We start from the raw sequence: 21,458 nt of genomic DNA, 5'->3' as shown, positions 1-21,458 counted from the left end.
CTGAGCAACCGCTACTAGACAATTGCTTAAGTTAGAAGAAGAGGAGTCCGCCTGATTCATAGATACGACTAATTGCGTATCATCGGCGTACGTCACTATATCGAGGCCGAACGAGTGCACTATATCATCTAAAGGCTGCATATAAATATTAAAAAGTGTCGGGCTCAAAGCAGAGCCCTGGGGCACACCTTGATCCAAGGGCCAGCATTTTGAATGAGTAGTGCCCTCGACAACCTTAAAAGAGCGATTCTCCAGAAAAGACTGGAGCCAGTGCATGGCCTTCCCTGAGATTCCCATTTTATAGAGGCGGTGAAGGAGAATGCTGGTGTTGACAGTGTCGAAAGCGGCACTAAGGTCGAGCAGCATGATTGCTGTAGTGCCGCCTTGATCCATTTGTTTCCTGGCCAGTTCAGTTACCGCCAAAAGAGCCGCCTCAGTTCCCAATTTGGGACGGAAGCCGGCTTGGGAATCGTGGAGAAGATGATAATTTTCTAAAAATTGAGTGATGGACGTGTTAATATGTTTTTCTAAAAGTTTACTGACCCACGGAAGAAGAGAAATAGGCCGGTAGTTAGCCATATTCTCAGAATCCAGGGTGGGCTTTTTCAGTAGAGCCTTAACTTGGGCACATTTCCATGCTGTGGGCACTAAGCCTGTGGTAATGGAAGCATTCAAGATATTAAGGATAACTGGTTTGATGGTGTTTTCAATTGTTATTAACTGGCAGGGGGGAGCAGGATCCGCAGGAGATCCGGATTTTATTTTCGACATGATGACCCCAAGTGAGTTAGTATCCAACAATGGAAACTCTTCTAATTTTGGAGTGCTGGTGTTTGGTGAGGTGGTTCCTATGTCCTGACATAAGTTAGGTGGTTCAAAAGCAGAGGCAATTTTCTGTATTTTGCTATGAAAGTATTCAGCTTGACTGTCACAGCGAGCCTGAGCTTTACTAGGGTCCTGAGGAATCAAAGGGGTATCAATCAGGAATTTAGCTATCCGGAAAATTTCTCTGGAAGAGTTGGAGGCGGTTTTAATTTTTTCCTCGAAGTATGATGTTTTAGTACATCTAATTTCTGCTTTGTATTGTTTGATAGCTTCAAGATGAATAGTTTTGTCTATATTGCTACGGGAAATCCTCCAGTTTCTTTCGAGTTTCCTGCACACTCTTTTTAGTTCTTTAAGTTGGGGAGTATACCAAGGCGAATCCTTTGATTTAGTCTTTTCTTTGAGGGCTTTGATAGGTGCAATAGAGTCCAGGGCTGAACACAGCCAATTGTTGTAGTTCTCATACTGCAATGCCGGGTCTGTCTCATTTGGAGGGGGAGCAAAGGAGAGCACATTGGCCCATTGATCAGGGGAAATTTTGGACCAGTCCCTCCCTTGTAGGATAGTACGGGGGGAGGGCTGTAGTGACATAACTGGTGTCCACTGTATAGGTATTAAATAGTGGTCTGTCCATGTAAGAGGCAGTGGACTCCCTACTTCCAGTCTATGATCATTACTAAGTACCCCATCAAGGAGATGGCCCTTTTCATGGGTGGGTTCAAAGCCCTTCTGTATAATCTGAAGAGCTGCCAGACTGTCCAGAAATGCCCTAGCCATAGAATTATTAGGGTCATCTAAATGAATATTTATGTCCCCTAATATCGAGAAATAGGGTCTACTAACCACTAAGTCGGCTATCTTAGATTGAAGTGAATCAATAAATTCACCTATTTGATTGGGGGGACGGTAAATAAGAGCACCAGAGAATGAGACTGTGGGTGAAAAGTCCAAGGTAAAGAGCATACTCTCACAGTTGGAGATGGCGGCCGATGAAGTCCTACAGAGGTAGTGGTTTTTTAGAAGAATGGCTAGGCCACCTCCTCTGCCTTCTGGTCTATCTTGCCTTTGCAACGTGTATCCCATTTGTAAAATAGAAGTAATATCAGTGTCAGAGGCATCTTTCAATTCCCTCCAACTATGTGTGCTGGAGACTGAAGCCTGCATAAAAAGAGGAAAAAACGAGGAGAAATAAAAGCATTTCTCCTCGATGTGCCACTCCTATCCCTCCACTGGGAGGCCTAGGATTCAGACTAATTTCCAGGTTTTTGACACCTTGTAAATCTGGGAATTTCTCAGGTTCCATGGATGTTGCATGGGAACACCCACAGCAATGCCCATGGAATGTCTCTTTCATGCCGAGTAATGCTGGAAAAGTGCCCATAAATATGTGACGCAGGGTGATTTTACGTGACCTTACCAATATGGGTAGACACACTGCGCTCTACTTGCGACATCATGGATGCGCCGTATTTACTGTACGTTGCTCAGTGTCCCTAGGATTAACAGATATGTCAGTATTTCTGATGTATCTGTAGGTGAAGTAATAACGCACTACTGGAGTGTGTCGCAAAAGTGACGCTACTCCAGCATTGGGTCATTACACATGGGCAAGTCCCATGTTACAGGCATCTGCATCAGATTTTGATGCAGTGGTGTCCTAGAAGTATCATAGATTTCACAGCGCCACTTCTATGACCTTTTCTTGCGGGGAAAGTCCACTTTGCATACATTATACCTGACAAAGGTATAACCTAGTGCAGAGCTTTACAAAGTGACGCATCTAAGCAGATACGTCACTTTGTAAATATGGAGCATATTTTACGCTGTTGCAGCGTCACAAAAAGTGATGCAGCAGTGGTGCAAAGGGCTCATAAATAAGCTCCATAATTGTTTTAAACAAACATGTGAGTCCATTGGTAGTGCTACTTACATGTAGATCTGTTTGCAGCAATGAGGTGTCCATCATCTCTGCGTCCTCTTCAATGCTGTCGGAGAACTCATCGCTTTCGTCATCATTCCCTTCATCCTCTGTGTTTTTACCTGTATGGGAAAAACACAAAAAAAGGAAAATTAGTTTATTCACTAATGCTTTTTAAATAAAAAATGTCCTGAATTAAATTCATAGTCTGGGTGAGGTGCTCTTACAGTCATGCGCCATGGTGTTTGCTTGTACAGAACAAACGTGTTAACTTCAAATCTTTACCCTTGTGGCGCACTAGAGGAGTGTAATACACTCCTAATGTCATTTAATGTACTGCACATAAAAATAACACTTCACTGGCACTGACTCAAGCACATATGCCCAGGGCGTGAGTTATGCTCCCATAGAAAATGCAGCAAGATTTGAACTTCCAGAGACACAATGTAAGTGAAATATGAAGGAAACAAAAAGCGAGAACAAACCACTAAGGTTTATCCATTTAAAATTAAAAGAAGAAATTCGGTTTACCATATACTAGATGTTAATAATTACCAGCAGAGGCATTTTAGAATGTTCCTTTGGAGACAATGTCATCTAGGATTTTCAAATATTGTGACATCATTCACTGGAAGACTCCTTTAAAGGGCATAAACGTTTCACCGAGCGGTTACATTGGTAGCTGCTCACCAGAACTGTAGAGCCCAGTGAAAGCTTCTAAAATGAGTGGTGGCTGAAATACATTTGCAAAGGGATTAGGCCGATAAAAAAGTTATTTTTAGCCCACAGGGACCTCAAGCTCCTAATGCTGATTTGGCATTACTAAACTTCCCTGAAACAGAAAAAAGTTTAAGGCTCCAAAGCATACCTCCAATTATATACTTTCACTGTTTCTAAAATTTGGTGTAACCAGAGAGGGGCCCATACGAAGCAAGCCTAATAAACCAGAAAGAAGATATTTAGGTGCTTGGAGTTCAAAACAGGATAGAAGAAGAGTTATTGCTGATAGGACCCCGTATTACATTTACTTCGGGCATATGACTCAATTGCAAAGGAAGTAGCTAAGATGATGTCTCAAGCTTGTACAAAACAAAATGGATTCCTGTTCCTGTGATGATCCTGACATGAGTGCCCAAAACATTCCAGAGCAGAATACTGGAAACAATTGTGCAAAAAGTGCCCAATCCAAAATAGCCTCCACCTCAGTCAGAATTAAGTGACTCCTCCCTTCCTCTCATGTTTCTTTGACAATGTGTCTTATAGCATCACTGCACGGTGTGTACGTGAGGGCACCCAATCCAAGATGGTGCCCCGGTTATTCGACATTCCCATGATGCTGCTCCACTAGCGTTTCATTGGCCTTGTAGCGTACTCAGCACTACAATACTACAAGAAATGCTAGTGCCTTCCAAGCTGCTAGGTTGCGTGCATGTTGCGACTGCAGTGCCCGACCAAGGCAGTGCTCACCCTTGTCAGAACTACCCCCTGTAGCCATAGTACATACCCGCAGGTCAATGCAGGTTAAATACAACTCCCTGAATCCTGGAGCTGTGAAACATAGGTTTAGGAGAGGTTAGTGGTTCAGCGTGCCTGTCTCCTCCCAGGCAACTCATCGGCGGTGTTCAACTTGGTATTCCCCACTCTTCATGTCATCCAAAAGAAAGGTGACTTGAAAGTTACTAGATGAGGAGTGTTGTAGTGTGCCCAGCACACTTCATCCAACACTTTAGCCAAAGGCATTTTCAAATCAACAGCTTTTTGCACACTTGACTTCACCAACCTGTTCATCCACTCTGCCAATCCATTGGCCTGTGGAGAATATAGCACCATCCTAAGACAAACAATAAAGAGACTCCTAAAAAATTATTATATTTGCACATCTCTTGAGAAGTTAGTTGGACCCCATTGTCTGTCACAATGTAACTGGGTATGCCCTCTTGAGCGAATTCCTCCTTTAAAAATTCCACCACTATCCTAGTATCCAAGGATTTCATACATTTCGTGGCAACCCATTTAGACACATAGTCCACCAAGAGTGTGATGTAACACTCACCCATAGGTAAAAGATAGACTGGGACTGCAAAATTCAACCCTAATTTCTTCCAGGAGTTAACTGGGAATTCAACCAGAGATATGGGCACACTCACAACCACTCTCGGCATGCAAGTTGCAATTTCTTGACTTACTCTTCAACTTGGTGATCCAACCCAGGCTACCAGTACAGTTTCCTTACTCTGGCCTTTGTAAGACTTCTTCCAAGTAGCCCTCATGTGCCAAATGTATGGCTTTATCCCTCAAAGGTTTGGGTGGAATGACTCTTTTCCTGCTGAACAATTCATCTCAATTCCAATTCAACTCCTTCCTCACATTCTAGAAAGCTTTAAAATGTTCTGCAAGGGTTTTGTTCGCTGGCCAACCCTTCACCATAAATTTCTTAAGACTCTGAGCCTCGGCATCCTCCTCTTTTGACTCAATCCATTCCTCCTTTTGAATATTGCTTTCACAAAGCCAACTGACCTGACACATATCCTGGTCATTGACATCACCGTCTATAGGAAGTCTGGATACATAGTCCACAACAATGTTTTTCGCTCCTGAAATATGCTCAACACAGAAGTTAAAATAACTCACACCTTCCACCTAACTCTTGATTCTTGCAGTGAGCACGTCATTTTTCCTAGAAGCAAACAATTGTGTCAATGGTCTGTGGACACAACGAAACACAAAAGGCCACCCCCACAAATAAAATTTGAAATATCTGTTTGTCTACACACACGCTAGAGCCTCCCTCTCAACCACCAAGTAACATTCTTCAGCAACTTTGAGCGAACAAGAAGTGAATGCAACAACATTTTCCTCACCACAATCATCCTGCGACAAAATCAATCACTCAATCAATTAATCAATCAATCAATCAATTTCTAAAGCACACTACTTACCCGTGAGAGTCTCAAGGCACTGGGGGGGGGGGGGGGGGGGGGGAGCTCCTAATGCTTGAATAGCCAGGTCTTGAGGAGTCTTTTGAAGGTTAGCAGGTCCTGGATTTGCCATAGGCGGATGGGGAGGGTGTTCCAGGTCTTGGCGGCGAGGTAGGAGAATGTTCTGCCACCGGAGGTCGCTCTTCGGATGTGGGGGACTGTGGCGAGGTGGGAGGAGAGGAGCTGGCGGTTGGGGTTGTAGAAGCTGAGTCTTCTGTTGAGGTATGCTGGTCCGGTGTTGTGGAGTGCCTTGTGTGCGTGGGTGAGGAGCTTGAAGGTGATCCTCTTGTTGATGGGGAGCTAGTGCAGGTCTCTTAGGTGGGGTGTGGCTGCAGCGAGGGATGTCGTGGGTCAGGCGTGCAGAGGGGTTCTGAATGCATTGAAGTTGTTTCAGGAGTTTGGCCGAGGCTCCTGTGTAGAGGGCGTTTCTGTAGTGCAGCCTGCTGCTGACGAGGACCTGGGTGACCGTTCTTCTTGTTCCCAGTGTGGTCGGCCACCAGGAGTCGTCCCAGGCCGAGGGGGTGGATCCGAGGATGAGGACTTCCGTCTTGTATGAGTTTAGCTTTAGTTGGCTGTTCTTCATCCACTCAGCGACGGCTTTCATTCCTTCGTGGAGGTTGGTTTTGGCGGTGTGAGGGTCCTTGGTGAGGGAGAGCATCAGCTGGGTGTCGTCGGCATAGGAGCTGATGTTGAGGTCATGCAGTCGGGCGACGTGGGCGAGCGGTGCCATGTAGCTGTTGAACAGTGTTGGGCTGAGGGATGAGCCCTGGGGTATGCCGCAGATGATCTCGGTGGCTTTGGAGCGGAAAGGGGGGAGGGGGACGGTCTGGGTTCAGCCTTGGGTTTTTTGAGTAAGGTGTTGATTTGGGCGTGCTTCCAGCTCTCCGGGAAGGTTGCTGTGTCAAAGGAGATGTTGATGGCTTTACGGAGATAGGGTGCGATGGTGGTGCTGGCTTTGTTGAAGATGTGATGTGGGCATTGGTCTGACGGAGATCCAGAGTGGATGGTGTTCATGATTTTTATGGTGTTGTCATCGTTTATGTTGGTCTAAGAGAGCAGGGGGTTGGTGCGGATGGTGGCCGTGGGGGCAGAGGTCTCAGTGGTTGTTGGGGCGGTCGTGCCGTTGAAGCTGTTGTAGATGTCTGCGATCTTGCGATGGAAGAAGGTGGCAAGGGCATCGCACAGGTCTTGCGAAGGTGGTATGTCATTGGTTTCGGAGCTGGGGTTGGAGAGTTCCTTCACGATGTTGAAGAGTTCTTTGCTGTGGTGTGCGTTGTTGTCTAGGCGGTCTTTGAGGGAGGCCTTTTTGGCAGAGCTGATGAGGTGATTGTGTCTGCGGGTGGCGTTCTTGTGGGCTGCGTAGCTGTCCAGTGTCCATTCATGGTGCCATTTCTTCTCTAGCTGTTAGCAGGTTTGCTTGGAGGCCTGGAGGTCTTCAGTGAACCAGCTGGCTTTCTTGCTTGTCTGACTGTCAGAGGGTTTCTTGATCGGGCGAGGGTGTTAGCTCAGTTGTCGATCCACTGTCTGAAGTTGCAGGAGGCGGTGTCCGGGTCGGTGGGGTTGGCGGGTGGGATCCGTGCGAGGGTGGTGGTTAGCTGGTCTTCAGTGACTTTGCTCCAGCAGCGGCGGGGGATCTGTTGGGTGCGGTGGTGCGTGGTGGGTTTCTGGAAGGTGAAGTGGACACAGCAATGGTCTGTCCAGTGGAGTTCGGTGGTGTGGTTGAAGGAGATGTGGGAGCTTGCGGAGAAGATGGGGTTGAGCGTGTGGCCGACAGAGTGGGTGGGTGTTGTGACGAGTTGTCTGAGTCCACGGTTGGCGAGGTTGGCGATCAGGTGGTGGAGTTGGTGTTGTTGTTGTTCTCGATGGATGTTCAGATCCCCCAGGAGGATGTAGTCTGTGGAGGCGAGGATGTGTTTACTGACGAAGTCAGCGATGGAGTTGATGAGCTGTGGCCAGGGTCCGGGGGGTTTGTAAACAAGGGTACCTCTGAGGTTGGTGTTGGGATCGGTGTGGATCTAGAAATGCAGGAGTTCAGCAGTGGTGAGGGTGTCATCGGTGTTGGTCGAGACTCTGAGAGTGTTCCTGTGGATGATGGCGATTCCTCCTCCTACTCCGTTGGAGCGATCCCTGGGGGTGATCTTCTAGCCATCCGGGATGGCTATGGAGATGTCGGGTGCCAAGGAGGGGTTCAGCCAGGTCTCTGTCAGGAAGGCGACTTCTGGGGAGGTTGAGTCGAGTAGGTCAATGGCGTGTTTGTGGGTGGAGCGGGTGTTGAAAAGAATGTATCTGATATACTTGGGTTCTTTCTCGTGGGGGGGTTGGCGAGCCGGATGCTGGTGAAGCTGCAGTTCCGGCAGGAGAAGGGTCTTTGGGTGCGCTTCAGGGACAAAACAGCCCCCGGATCCTTGAGACTGGCATCAGTTGTCAAGATAGTTTTTCTCCTCAGATCAAAATGCTCCAGGGTAGGCATTTTGCTTATACTTTGATTGGTGGTCTTAAAAGCTAACTCAGAATCTTCTGACCAATCAAATTTGTTACCCTTCTTGAGTAGGGATGTACTGGGTCTCAGTCACGCTAGAAACATTTTTAACAAGTCTGGAGTAGAACTCCACCAACTCAAGGAAAGACCTTACTTGATCTTTATCCTGCAGAGCTGGTGATTTCAAGGTGGAGTCAGCCTACTCAAATTTTGGTTTCGAGATGGTGTGAACCAAATAACACGGAATTTGAATTTATCTTTATTTAGCGTAAGCCTCAGCTACTTTCAACTTCTTTAAGACTAATCTCAAAGTGACATAATGTTCCATCATGTTCTTGCCATTAAGTAAAATATTGTCTTGAAAGAACATCATATTAGATACACCCTCCAGCACTTTCTTTGTAATCTTTGCAAACATGTTGAAGGCTATGTCAACCCAAAATGCATTGTAATAAACCGATAGGCTCCAAGGGGGGCAACCAATGATGTGAGGTGTCTGGAATCATCATGTAACTTGAGTTGATGGTACGCTGATGATGGGTCCATCACACTACAAAACATGGGCACCACCAAGCATTGTCAAAGCTTCGGAGATATTCGCAAGAGCTTGACGGTCAACCCATATGTGTCTGTTCAAATCCCTGAGATCCACACACATCCCAATTTGGTTGCCTCATCCTTTGGTGCCAACAGCACAGGGGCCAGCTACTCTGAGGACTCTATTTCCTCAATAAAATCCCCAGCTATAAGCCTCTTAATTTACTCCTGCAGAGGTTCCAACATGAGATTGGGAGACCTCATGACCTTATGTATGCAGTGTGTAGCATTACTCTTCAAAGCAATCCTATGCTCAAATTTCCACTAAATGCTTCAGGAAATTGGTGCAGTACATCTTCATGTCCACTCGCTTCTGTCACAGTTATAACTTGCTGCAAGGCATTGGGATTAAGCTTGGTACCCATGTCTTGCTCGTGACACCATTCCACCAAGTTATTTCCATTAACATTAACATTGCATTATCATTGAATTTAATTCCCCAAAACATCAATCTTGGTGCCACCATAGCTAACCGGATTGATATCTGAGGGAAGAAGAGCAATGTGTTCATCTCCAAACACTCCCTCCCAAGTCTTATCCCCCACCGCTGTATGGAGCGCCACAATCTCTTTACAATCCAGAGTGATGCAACACTCAGGCATGACAATGGACCATACATTTACATCATCCGGACTTGCTTTGACGTTCAGCAGCAGTTTGTTGAGATCATTAGACACCAAGCCATTACTTGACCTTTTACATCCTTACAAATTGAGGCATAATGACCCCTTTTCCCACACTTTCTGACACAGAATTATTAGCATGACATGGGGGCTATTCACAACAATGGCAGGGTTGCCGCAAGGGGAACATTTAATTTAAAAAATGTTGTTTTCTCTGTTACTCGGTGTTTGATTCGCATTTGACTTCACCTTCGAAACCTGTTCATCAGGGTAACTCCCACTTCCATTGGCTTCTTCTGCTACAGGATTGATTCACACAATAGATAGAATACCACATACCCAAGTACTCATGCTCTCAACTCTTTCGACAACAGCAATTGTTTCTTTATGTTCACAATTATTTGACAACTATTTTTCCAGAATTCTACATTGTTTGTGAACCATACCAACTGATCCCTAATCAGAGCATAAGTCAACAGGTCAAAATCACATGTGCATGCAAAAGGTCTTAGGCATCCAAAATAGTTTCCCACATTTTCATTCTTCCCTTGCACTCTCAAGAAAACTTGTGTTGTTCAAGTACAACATTGATCCTGGCCTCAAAGTATTTCTCTAACATTTGTACAGACATCTCCTAAACATCCCTAGGGTCACCTTCTGCATTTCCTACTGGCAGTATTTCCAAACTATCATAGATACTTCACCCTTCCACCCTGCAATTGTGCAGAAGTACAGCTTGTTTTCTAGCTGCCGAAAATATTTCACCACTGATTGCTATTTGGTATGAGTCAAACTGTTTTTTTCCATCCATCAGAGTCTCACCCTTCTCAGATAGAAAAACAGAATGTGGAGGCATGTTGGAAGTAGCCATCCCTCAAACTAAAAGTCACATGATATGTTAGAATAACTTAAATGATCTAAATAATGATATGGCAAGATTGAAGACTGCGGAGGACAGTACAGGCCGTAGTATTTGACTGCAGTACCAGAAACGTTTAGCTGCAAATGTGTCTTAGGCTGCAATTTAGTTTAAAAAAGTGAATCACCAGCTCCAAAGTCCAAGGTTTACAGCACTATCCAACTACGACAGCTGATAAATGCATCTAAAATACAACTCAGTTCCAAAGGAAATAGTGAATATGATGTCTCAACTAATCCAAAACAAAATGGATTCACAATCCTATGATGATCCTGGCAAGAGTAGCAAAAACGTTGCAGACTCACATGCTGGAAACAATTGTACAAAATGTGCCCAATCCCAAATAGCTCTCTACACGTTAAAGAGGTCTTCCTGTCGGTCTGAATTAAAAGTGACTCCTTCTATGTTGTTACGCAGTGCATATGTGAGCATGCCCAATCAAAGATGGCGCCTGCTTCTCTGACATTCCCCTGATGTCGCTCCTCTCGCGTTTCTTTGACGGTGTGTCTTATAGCATCAAAGCGTGGTGTGTACCTGAGGGCACCCAATCCAAGATGGCAGCCTCCTTCCCCGAAGTTCCCCTGACACTGCTCCTCTAGCGTTTCCTTGACGACGGGTGGTGTAAATGGGTGTCTCTAGTTGGCAGAGGTAGGTACCCTTGTCCAAGTACGGACCCTTGCTTCTAGTCAGGGTAAGTGGAATACACACTCAAGATAACCCCTGCTCACCCTTGGCACAAGCAGACAGGCTTATCCCAAAGGAAATGTGTAAAGTATTTGTACTCAAAACACAGAGTAATACAGTGATAACACCACAAATGGACACCACACCAGTTTAGTAAAATAAGGTATCTTTGTCTAAACCAACACAAGGCCAAAATGATAAAAATCTAACATACATGTACTAACAATATGACTTTTAAAAGATTTAAACCAACTTGGTCCATAGGAAACTATGGATGTGCGATTTTACACAAAGTACCTATAGATGTGTCAAAAGTCACAAGGCCAAACAGCCACAGAGAAGGGAAGCATTGAAAAACAAAGGGATGCGTCAGTTCCTGAGTCCTTCGGAAGGCGATGCAACATTTCTGCTGCACGCAGAAGTGATGCGTCAAATCCAGACTGTAGGGGGAAGTGATGCGTCGATTTCAAGACGGTTCTGGTCTGCGCGTGATGAATTGGGAAAACTTGCCATACAGGTGCGATGCATGGTAATCCGAGATGCGTTGGCAGTTGATGCAGTGGCGGCAAGCATTGTTTTCTTGAGCCGCGATCCCATGACGCATCGGTTCTTGTCGTTGCATGCAGGCACTGCGTCGTCTCTGCAGCGGCACGGCAGTGGTTTCTGGAGATTCTGCCCACACAGCAGCGCTGCGTCGGAAAAACAACAGCAAGAAGGGCGATGGGCCGATTTTCTTAGTGTCTTCAGTTTCTTCCAGCTCCCAACAGCAGTAACCACCTCCTGAAGCCCAAAACTGGAATAGGCACCTTATGGCAGGTCAGAACTCCTAGCAATGGGGTTCAGGAGAGCTGGGGGGTGAAGCTTTTGTGTCCACAAGACTTCAGAATAGGAGGCCTGCACATATAAGCCCTTGGAGATTCTTCTTCAAGCAGGTTTCTTTAGCAAAGTTTCAGTCTTTGTTCTTTCCTTGGCAGAAACAGCATTGGCATGCCAACCCCACACAGCACACAGCAAAGGTGCAGCACTCCTCCTCACAGCTCTCCAGCTCTTCTCCTTGTCAAAAGTTCCTGCTGAGTCCAGAAGTGATTTAGAGTTCTGGGGTTTAAGGTCCACTACTTATACCATATTTTATCTTTGTGCTTTTTTGTGCAAGGTTCTCTGAACCCAGTCGAAACCAGTTCAGTTCTCACTGGTACAGTATTAACACAGGGGGTGGAGACAGCATTGTGCAAGAAGACAGGCCCTGTTGAGGTGAAAGGAAAACTCCTCCCACTACTCTATATGCAGCCAAGGTCAATTCAGCTTAGTTCTGAGTCATCCAGGAAGTGGCAAGCACACCTGAATCCCCTCCCAGTGGTGGTCAACAGTGAATGCACATCCCCTGCCCCTGTCACTCTAAAACAAGATGGTTAATCCACAAACAGGCAGAGGCACACAGAATGGTTAAACAAGAAAATGCCTACTTTCTAAAAGTTGCATTTTCCAACACACAATTTAAAATCCATTTTTACTAAAAGATGCGTTATTAAATTCTGAGTTCAGAGAGCCTAAACCGAAATCCTCTATCTTGTCTCAATGGGAAGGTATACTTGTAAGATGCCAGAAAGTATCTCCCATGGTATCCTATGAGACGGATAGCCTTTTAATAGTGAAAATCGAAATTGGCAGTATTTCACTATCTGAACATGTCACATATGCCAGTTCATGTCCTACCTTTTACATACACTGCACCCTGCCCATGGGGGTCCCTTGGGCCTACCTGAGGAAGGTTAGGGCCTGGCAAGTGGGTACACCTGCCAGGTCAACTTGTCAGTTTAAAACAGCGTACAAACACTGCAGTGGCAGGTCTGAGAACCTTTTCAGGACTACTCATGTCAGTGGCACAATCAGTGCTGCAGGCCCACTAGTAGCATTTGATTTACAGGTCCTGGCACACTCAGTCCACTTTACTAGGGACTTACCAGTAAATCAAATTGTGCCAATCAAGGAGAACCAATTGCAATACCCATTTACACAGGGAGCACTTGCACTTCGCCACAGTTCAGCAGTGGCAAAAGGCCCAAAGCATCTAAGCCAGCAAAAACGAAATCCAGCACTGCATTAAAAATACAAGAGGTAAAGGCAAAACGTCTGGGGAAACCAGGCCAAAGATGCCAAGTCTAACAAGGTGCCTTGTAGCATATGTTAGCACTGTGCTACTACAAGAAATGGCAGTGTCTTCCAAGCCGCTAGGTCATGTGCTCTGTTGTGACTGCGGTTTCCAGTCAAGAAAGCGCCCACATAGTTGGGGAACTGCCCTCTGTAGCCATAGTACATACCCGCCAAGTTAATGCAGGTCAAACACAACTCCCTGATTTCATGGGCTGTGAAACATGAGTTCAGGAGAGGTTGGTGTTTCAGTGCACCTGTCTCATCCCAGGCAACCCATAGCCAGTGTAAAGACATTCTGTGGTCAAGAAAGCACAACATGAGGTATGCATCTGGTAGGTCTAATTGATGAATCTCGACACCAACCAACAGTGGCAGTTCACTGTACAAGTATAAGTCTCCCACTGACACCCACTGGAGTACTACCACCGTACAATTAACATCATGCATTCACTTCTAGAAAGTTGGGAGACATTCCAACCTGGCAAGCAAAGAAGATCACAACACACAGCTATCCACAGTTTTTTGTCTGTCGACTGAAACTGCAATCTGCCTGCGCAACGTAAGTACTTCCAATGAAAATGTTGAGAATATATTTGGCAGCGAAGACCGGCTGCCAGATTGCTTTTCATCTATTTCTTTCAGTGTCAAATGGACCAGCTTTCTTTCTTTCCAACTTCCGCCATTATTGGTAAGAAGATCTATTTTCTGGGAAGTGAGTCACAATTACAGCATCTGTACATATTTTTTCAAACTACCCTCAAAATTAATCACTAGAGATTGAAACCCCAAATAAGTGTCAACTAGGTCCTAAACATAGCTACTGCATTGTCTGCACTACAATTATCTTTCATTTGTTAAAAAGAATAGTAGAGAAGAATGGGAATGGATAATTAACAATTAGATAATAATATGCCCTTTATAATTTTAGAAAACGTTACTACTCATGACGTACTGGTTATAGGTCACCATATATATTGTAGTTACCGCAAGATTTTTTAAATATTATTTACGTGATCATTATCTCCAGTCTGAGTTCTCTTTCATTATGATCATAGTTTTGAAGCAATCGTTTATCATATCAGAACTTATTAGGTACTGAATTAAGCACTTCTTCTAGTATGGAAAGTGTACTACAACGTAGATAATTACAATGAACGAAGAAGAGACTGGGGATTCGCATCAGATCCTTTTCAAGAAATTTGTTGATTTATTCTTTGAATTTTAATTTTAAATTGAGATTACCTATGGTAGTTTCTGATTTAGAATTAGTGATTTATGTTGGAGTGTAGTAGGGTATTAACCTGTTCAATATGACGGCCACGTTAATTTGTAGAAACACGTGAGAGGGTTCGAAAAAGTTAGATTATGAAGAAAAATTTGAGTTAATTGATAACCCCATTTAAGAATTTTATTATATTTATCATAATGCAGTCTTTGCAGGTTTTAAGTAAGATGTGCCGCGTTGTGGTTCTATGCTCTCGTGAAGAAATACCGGGGGATCAAACACAGGCTCCTTGAACTTAGATTGGACTGGGGACTTTTTTTAAAATGTGGAATGGATACCGAAGAAATAGACTCTTATAGCACATTGTGATCTTGCTGTCGACAGGCGTATTCAGCCAGGTGTAATATAGCAACCCAGGGGCAGATTTACAAGAAATGGCGCATCCCTGCATATTAGCAGAGATGCGCCAGTTAAATTACAACACGTAAAAAAAAACTTGCAGCACCACTGTAGCGCAAGGATGGACAGATGCATGATGCATCTTTTCGGCATAGGGGCAGCGCATTGCTGGAGTTGTGTCGCAAGTACGACGCAAATCCAGCAATGGTTAGAAATGCCTATTCCTAACATGTTGCGTCACTCCTCACTCCTGCTTCAAGCAGGCGCAAGGTTTTGATGCAGTGACGTCGTAAAAGTGACTTCGCAAAATCTTGTAGATTTCACTGCGACGCTTTTACGAGGCTCTCCTGCATGGGAACGCCCACCCTGCATACATTATACCTGATGCAGGTATAATGTGGCGCAGGGCTTTACAACGTGAAACATCTTCCTAGGTGCGTCGCATCATGGCTCAGTGGTTACGATGACGCTGCGTTACATAAGTGACGCAACAGCAGTGGAAAGTTGTCCATCACCCTATACTAGGAAATGAGGACGGGTGGGAGATTATAATATTAATTTATTTGACAACTTGAAGCAAGGCTGTGGTGATGACCCCTGTTGGTCTTGCAGGTTAACCAGACAAGCTGAAATATAAACTACGTCAAAGGACTGATGTGGTCTATGAATCAAGAGGCGCAGTACGGGGGAGACCTGTAAATAATAAGGGTCTCTCACGAACATTAACGACACATGGACTGATGACAGACAGCAATAAATTTGAAGAATGTGATCTTTTTAAGGTAAATTGAAAATCCATTCAAATTCGGTGTTTTAAATATTCTTTACATTTGGATCTTTAGAACACCCCATGGCCACAATATTTCATGGGAGACTCATTTAAACTGTTTGCAATACAATTTGAGTTACTCATATCGCTCATACTATAAGAGTTGTACAATTAATTGGGTGAGTGATGTCACTGACCGTGTCATGAGTGATGTAATATGTGACATCATCAGCAGTGCATTGCAGGCGCACAAGTTATAGTTAGCTCAACTAACTATGACAGGCGAATTTCTCTGGTGTCATATGAATCAAATGTCCAACTAACTATAACATCCCTGAAACCTATGTTTTTTTTGTGGTGAATTTCAAAGGTTTTTTAAATGCTAATTCCTAACTATAACGTCTGTAAACCTTTGTTTTTTTCAGTGAATTTCAAAGGTTTTTTAAATGTTAATTTAATATTTTAATGTTTATAAAACCTATATTTTTTCTATTATTTTTTCTAATATCTTGGAACTCTATCATCCTTCTTTTTTTAACTTTAAAAATTATGTACTGTTTTATATCTTCCCCCAAAAATATATATATTTTTTATTTTGTTGAGAAAACGGCAGTCCCATACCGGTAGTGTACCAAGCTCCATCACCACGTGAATCCTATCCGCCACATTGCTAAACTCGTAAATGATGCGCATTTCGTATCTGACGGGTTCGTGGCACTTCGTCCGGCGTAACATCATATTCGTATGAGACTTTGGTATTCGATGGGTACGCAGTACCAAGCCACGCGTTATGTCATGTACGTATGGGGTTGCGCATGCTGCTCGTTACGTATGCGACGAGTGCCCGCTGCCAGGCCCTGTGTTACATCATAGACGTATGGTGTCACGCCGGGTAATGATGATGGATTAAACCCAGTTGACAGGGGGTGAGTGCGTGCAATGTTCAACACTCCGTCCATCATCCCCTTTGGTTTTGCTTTGTTTGCCCTAAGTTGGCAGGGTATGCCCAGACGTGGGTCCCTTGCTCACTTTGCCACTGGATTCAAGCCAGCCTGGCTGATGACGGCTGATTAGCCAGAAACCGGTCCAAGGATGCTTGTTTCCGGTCCAGGGAAGACATGGCTTGGCAGTTCGGGCTGGACTGTTCCCATGAGGCACCGGGTCAGACTTATTTGCATATGGCCATGTCTGAACTGGGGTGGCGGAGTGAGCTAAAGAATGATGATGGATTAAACCCAGATCAGTTGACTGGGGGTGAGTGCTTGCAATGTTCAACACTGCGTCCATCATCCCCTTTGGTTTTGCTTTGTTCGCCCTAAGTTGGGAGGGTATGCCCAGACGTGGGTCCCTTGCTCACTTTCCCACTGGATTCAAGCCAGCCTGGCTGATGACTGCTGATTAGCCAGAAACCGGTCCCAGGATGCTTGTTTCCGGTCCAAGGAAGACATGGCTTGCAGTTCAGGCTGCACTGTTCCCATGAGGCACAGGGTCAGACTGATTTACATATGGCCATGTCTGAACTGGGGTGGCGGAGTGAGCTAAAGAATGATGATGGATTAAACCCAGATCAGTTGACTGGGGGTGAGTGCTTGAAATGTTCAACACTCCGTTCATATTTCCCTTTGGTTTTGCTTTGTCACGCCGGGTACGCCATTCCCTCATCTTTTTTTTTATGTCTCAAAACTATATCTAAATAACTTTAAAGTGTATATGAGAGCAAGCGATAATCTAAAATATTTTAAACATTAATATATTTCTAACTGTAATAAACTATTATGATAAATATATTTTCTCAAAATCGCATCGGGTGCGTCCTCCTAGCGCCCTCGTTGCGCGATTGCCTTGTGACTTTAAAAAAAAGCATTTGATTAGTTCATAACATTTCCCATTGTAACAGTTGGAGGACCCCACCCATTTTAGTCATTCTCTCTACAGCGTTTGATGAGACACACCCCTTCTGCTCGGACACCTTCTTTGAAAAGTTTTTTTGCTGTGTACGCATAGCTTATATATACGCACAATATGCAACGATCATCTTGATCAATATTCATGGTCTGTACATTAGCCTTCCACATGTGATGGCTATGCATCTGAAACGATACATTTAAAAACAAATGTGTGTTACACGATGCCCCTGGTGTGTGTGTGTGTGTGCACATTATTGTGCTGCCTTTCGGCCTGGGTATTGGTGGCTCGAAGGGGTATCATCAGCCACATCCTAGATCACATGTGACAAACAGTAAAGAGTAATGTGTACATTTGTGTTGCTGTATGCTCTGTTGTCATGCTTTACCAGTATAATAGTGTGTCATATGTGAGACTTTCAGATTCACATTTGGCATGCATTGCTTGACTGTAATGAGCGTTATCACTATGTATGACGTAGCCTCACTGCTGATCCTCCCTCCATCCAAGCACATACACATGTGTGCGCTTCGCGATAGCACACTTTCAATAATACCGCACACCATTTAGATGCGTGTCTGCGCATATCCACAAGCTTGACAACATGTGATGTTGTCCATTCAATGTTTTCGAACAGCATCTCATTAGCGATAGTTGCCACCTTCCTGGTACTTGCTACATTAATGTAAATTGAGCATTCTGCGACGTCAAAACTGCAAGAGAAACACACATAAGTACACTTCCTGGCCAGGCAGGAACTGAACAACGCCCAGGTCCCAGGAACAATTATTCACAACCCTACGCTGGCCGGGCGTACGCAACCCCAGCCCACTTTGCGTACGTATAAATAGGATAACAACGACACTACATGTCCCAGTTCTTCCACACTGCCTCAGATGAGATTGTGGAAAGAGGTGGGTTATGTCCTTTCTGGGGCCGGGTAGGACAACGTAACAAAATTTTGTAAATAAGGGAACCCGGTCACGTTTCAATTCTGCCACTTTTTTTATTCTGAGCAGATTTCTACACCCTAAAGATTTAATCCTTGGGTGTTGTGAGTATTTTTATCATGTACAAGTTACATCACTTTATAAACTTTTCACGTCGTCAGAGGTTTTACATGTTGCCATACAGAAACAAAAATTCACTACATACAAATTATATATACACTTTTCACACCAAAAAAGACAATTGGAATACAAATATACATTGACACTTCACATTACAATTTCTACATTACACTTTTTACAAACCTATTCTAAGTTGTACCCTACTAACTAATTTAAACACCAGACCTACGCTAATTGATTTTTGTCTAATAAATAGAGGACTGGTCTCGCAAGGGCATGCGAATTATGAGATGGCAGCATCCACCTCGCATATCACAATGCCCAATAAAAAAAAGGGATCCATGAGGTGTACACCGTCCTGCAATCAATACTGCACATGAATTGTGAACACTGCTGCCTGTTGTGTTTGGACACACAACAATGACAGCAGGTGAGCAGTGGGGTCTGGGTGCATAGGGGCTGCAATTGAGCGCGGTGCGGCAGGAGGGGTGGGGTGCATCAGCTTAAGTGCGCAGGCAGTAGCAGACAGTGGTGGGAGTGGCTGCTGGGCGGTGACGTGGGGAGGGGCAGGGTGGGGGGTAGTAATATATGGATTACAGAGGATTACAGGTCAGTAAACATATAAATAAAACGAATTTTGTTGCATGCACTGCATCCTAGAGTAAATGGCCATTTAGGGCACTTTCTTTATCATCTTTTTGGGTAACACGTAGGTATTTTATTTATTTATTTATTTATTTGTGAGGTAATCCTCACACGCTAACCTATAAGGACCAATAGACGCACAGTAATGAATTAACCTACTCATTAGGCCACTGGGCCACAAGAACATCAACATATAGGAGCTGACACCCATGGTGAATGATATGAAAAATGGCTCATGCTCAGAAGTTAAATTGTATCTATGTATGGATTTATTTGCGATCATGTGCAAGACTTGCTGATAATAATCGAATCATGTTATAATGTAATTTATAATTTAGCTATGCACTCAAATGAAAATGTAATTTTAATTTGCGACCAAAGCATAAGTCTCTCTTTCACTGTATAAAGCTCTGAAAATGTTTGATAGTATCTTTTCGCTGTCTATAAATGAAGCAATGAGCATTGGTCCTTCCTCTAAGTTTTGTAAATACACTTCATAATGGTGGATTTGTTTGTGGCAAAGTTAGCTTGTGCAAAAGACCGCTCTGGTCGAAACTGGTCGCCAATAATACATCTTTTTTTTTACACAGACCCTGGAGTGCGAGTCATTTTCTTGCTGGGAACAAGCTCACGGGATTTTCGGATATATATATAAATATATATACCAACAAGGCCATTCCACCTGCCGTCGCCCCTCACACCGCGGGTGCCTGCCCAGCGCATGGTGGTCTTGCGATATCTATGACTTCACCGCAACTCTCCTGTACTCGAAGTTGCTTTAGATTAAGCGCACTCTGGAGCCAATATATGTTTTATAGTTTTAAGTTTAATTTGGTGTCGGACTGACAAACGTGTATTGGCGTTTCCGCCTTCCTCAGTGTCAGTTTCACATTTCATTTTGTGCATTTAAATAAAGTTACTCTTTCAATCAAGTTACAAAAAATCAGTGACATAGAAAGGGGAGCTCAAAATGTCCATGGATTTCATCTTGTAGGGCAGACATATTGGATTTACATTGTAGTCAAATTTGCCAGAATGCAGCACACATAGAAAGAGGAAAAAGAGGGGAAAAAACGAAGATAAATGAATACATTTCTCCTGGTTGAGCCTCGGAGGTGTACCATTCAGACGCATTTCCAGATTCATGATTTCTCGTAAATCTGGAAATGTGACTGGTTCCATGGGTGCTGCGTAGGACCACCCACAGCAACACCCTTTCACGCAAAGTGCTGCGTGTAAAGGAGCCATATTTACAAGAACAGGAAAGGTCATGCAGGCTGGCTTTTCCTGTCATTGTAAATATGTGGCACTAAAACGTGCAGCTGGTGTGCCACAAAAAGTGAAGTACCGGTGGCGCAAGGAGCTTGTACATCAGCCCATTAGAAGCTTAAATCACTGGACAAATTATGTCATAGGTGGAGACAGGAACATTGAGTTTTCCACGCTTAAATGTCTTTAATTTTAAGCACTGGAATAGTAAAATACCATGAACCAATGGGCAACAATGGCAGAAGCATTTTTTCAGTCACAACAAAATGTTAGAGCTTTTGGATCAGTGAGTCGTGAGACATCCTTTCTACCCAATCTAAAACATTGGGAAGTAAAGTAATAGAGCCGAGGGTCATCATTATCCCAAAAAGTTGCACTTCGAGTGTAAAATAAATGGATGCTGGGGGTTTTCTTTTACATATAAAGAACAAGGCCCCCGAAGGTAAATGGAAATGTCTGTAGCTCTTTTGCACTGCATTAGATATTGTGACTGCCCGATTATATATTCCTGATGGGGAACAGTCTACGTTAAGAGGAAAGCTTTTTCTGAACTCACAAATGTTGTAAGTGTAGCCTCTGCTCCACGTTCTCCACCTGCACATCAGACTTTAAAAGCCTCGGTTGCTTAACTTAAGATGAAACTGGCAGTCTACAAGGTAGGTTGATAAAGGGGGCACTGTTTGGACTTACAAAAGGAGCACCATGACACAGATCTTGTTCTTATGAGAGACCACTGTTCATTGAACCTATGATGACTGCTGTGTTGAGGACAGAGGCTGTAATTCTCTGATAGAAGTGAAGCAGTTTTGTAATGTTTACGCAAATGTACTTTTTTCATTAGAGATGTCAAGAGAATGCATTTGATCCCTAGATCAAGAGGGAAGACTCGCCAAGCTTAAGCTTTCAACCGTATGCCTTCTTCTTGCTTTTTTTAAATACTTTTTTTATTATTTGCCAAGTCTCTTTTTCATCAGGTACAAGAGTTGCAGCAATGAGTATCTT

The 21,458-nt window shown here is 44.0% G+C and overlaps 1 protein-coding gene across 6 annotated transcripts in view; it reads right to left on the bottom strand.

The window, feature by feature from the left end:
- PDE4DIP (phosphodiesterase 4D interacting protein) overlaps positions 1–21,458 on the bottom strand; it is a 1,524,691-nt gene that overhangs the window by 546,398 nt on the left and 956,835 nt on the right. For all 6 annotated transcript variants that reach the window (XM_078686955.1, XM_078686929.1, XM_078686947.1 and 3 more), the window contains one exon: positions 2,756–2,865. In XM_078686955.1, the coding sequence (XP_078543081.1) occupies positions 2,756–2,865 (110 nt within the window). The remainder of the gene's footprint in view (positions 1–2,755; positions 2,866–21,458) is intronic.

The sequence above is a fragment of the Lissotriton helveticus genome, chromosome 1_1 (assembly GCF_964261635.1).
Source record: "Lissotriton helveticus chromosome 1_1, aLisHel1.1, whole genome shotgun sequence".
In the NCBI taxonomy this organism is placed as follows: Eukaryota; Metazoa; Chordata; class Amphibia; order Caudata; family Salamandridae; genus Lissotriton; species Lissotriton helveticus.
The sequence above is the reverse complement of the archived record's forward strand: the minus strand, read 5'-3'. Positions and strand labels throughout refer to the sequence as shown.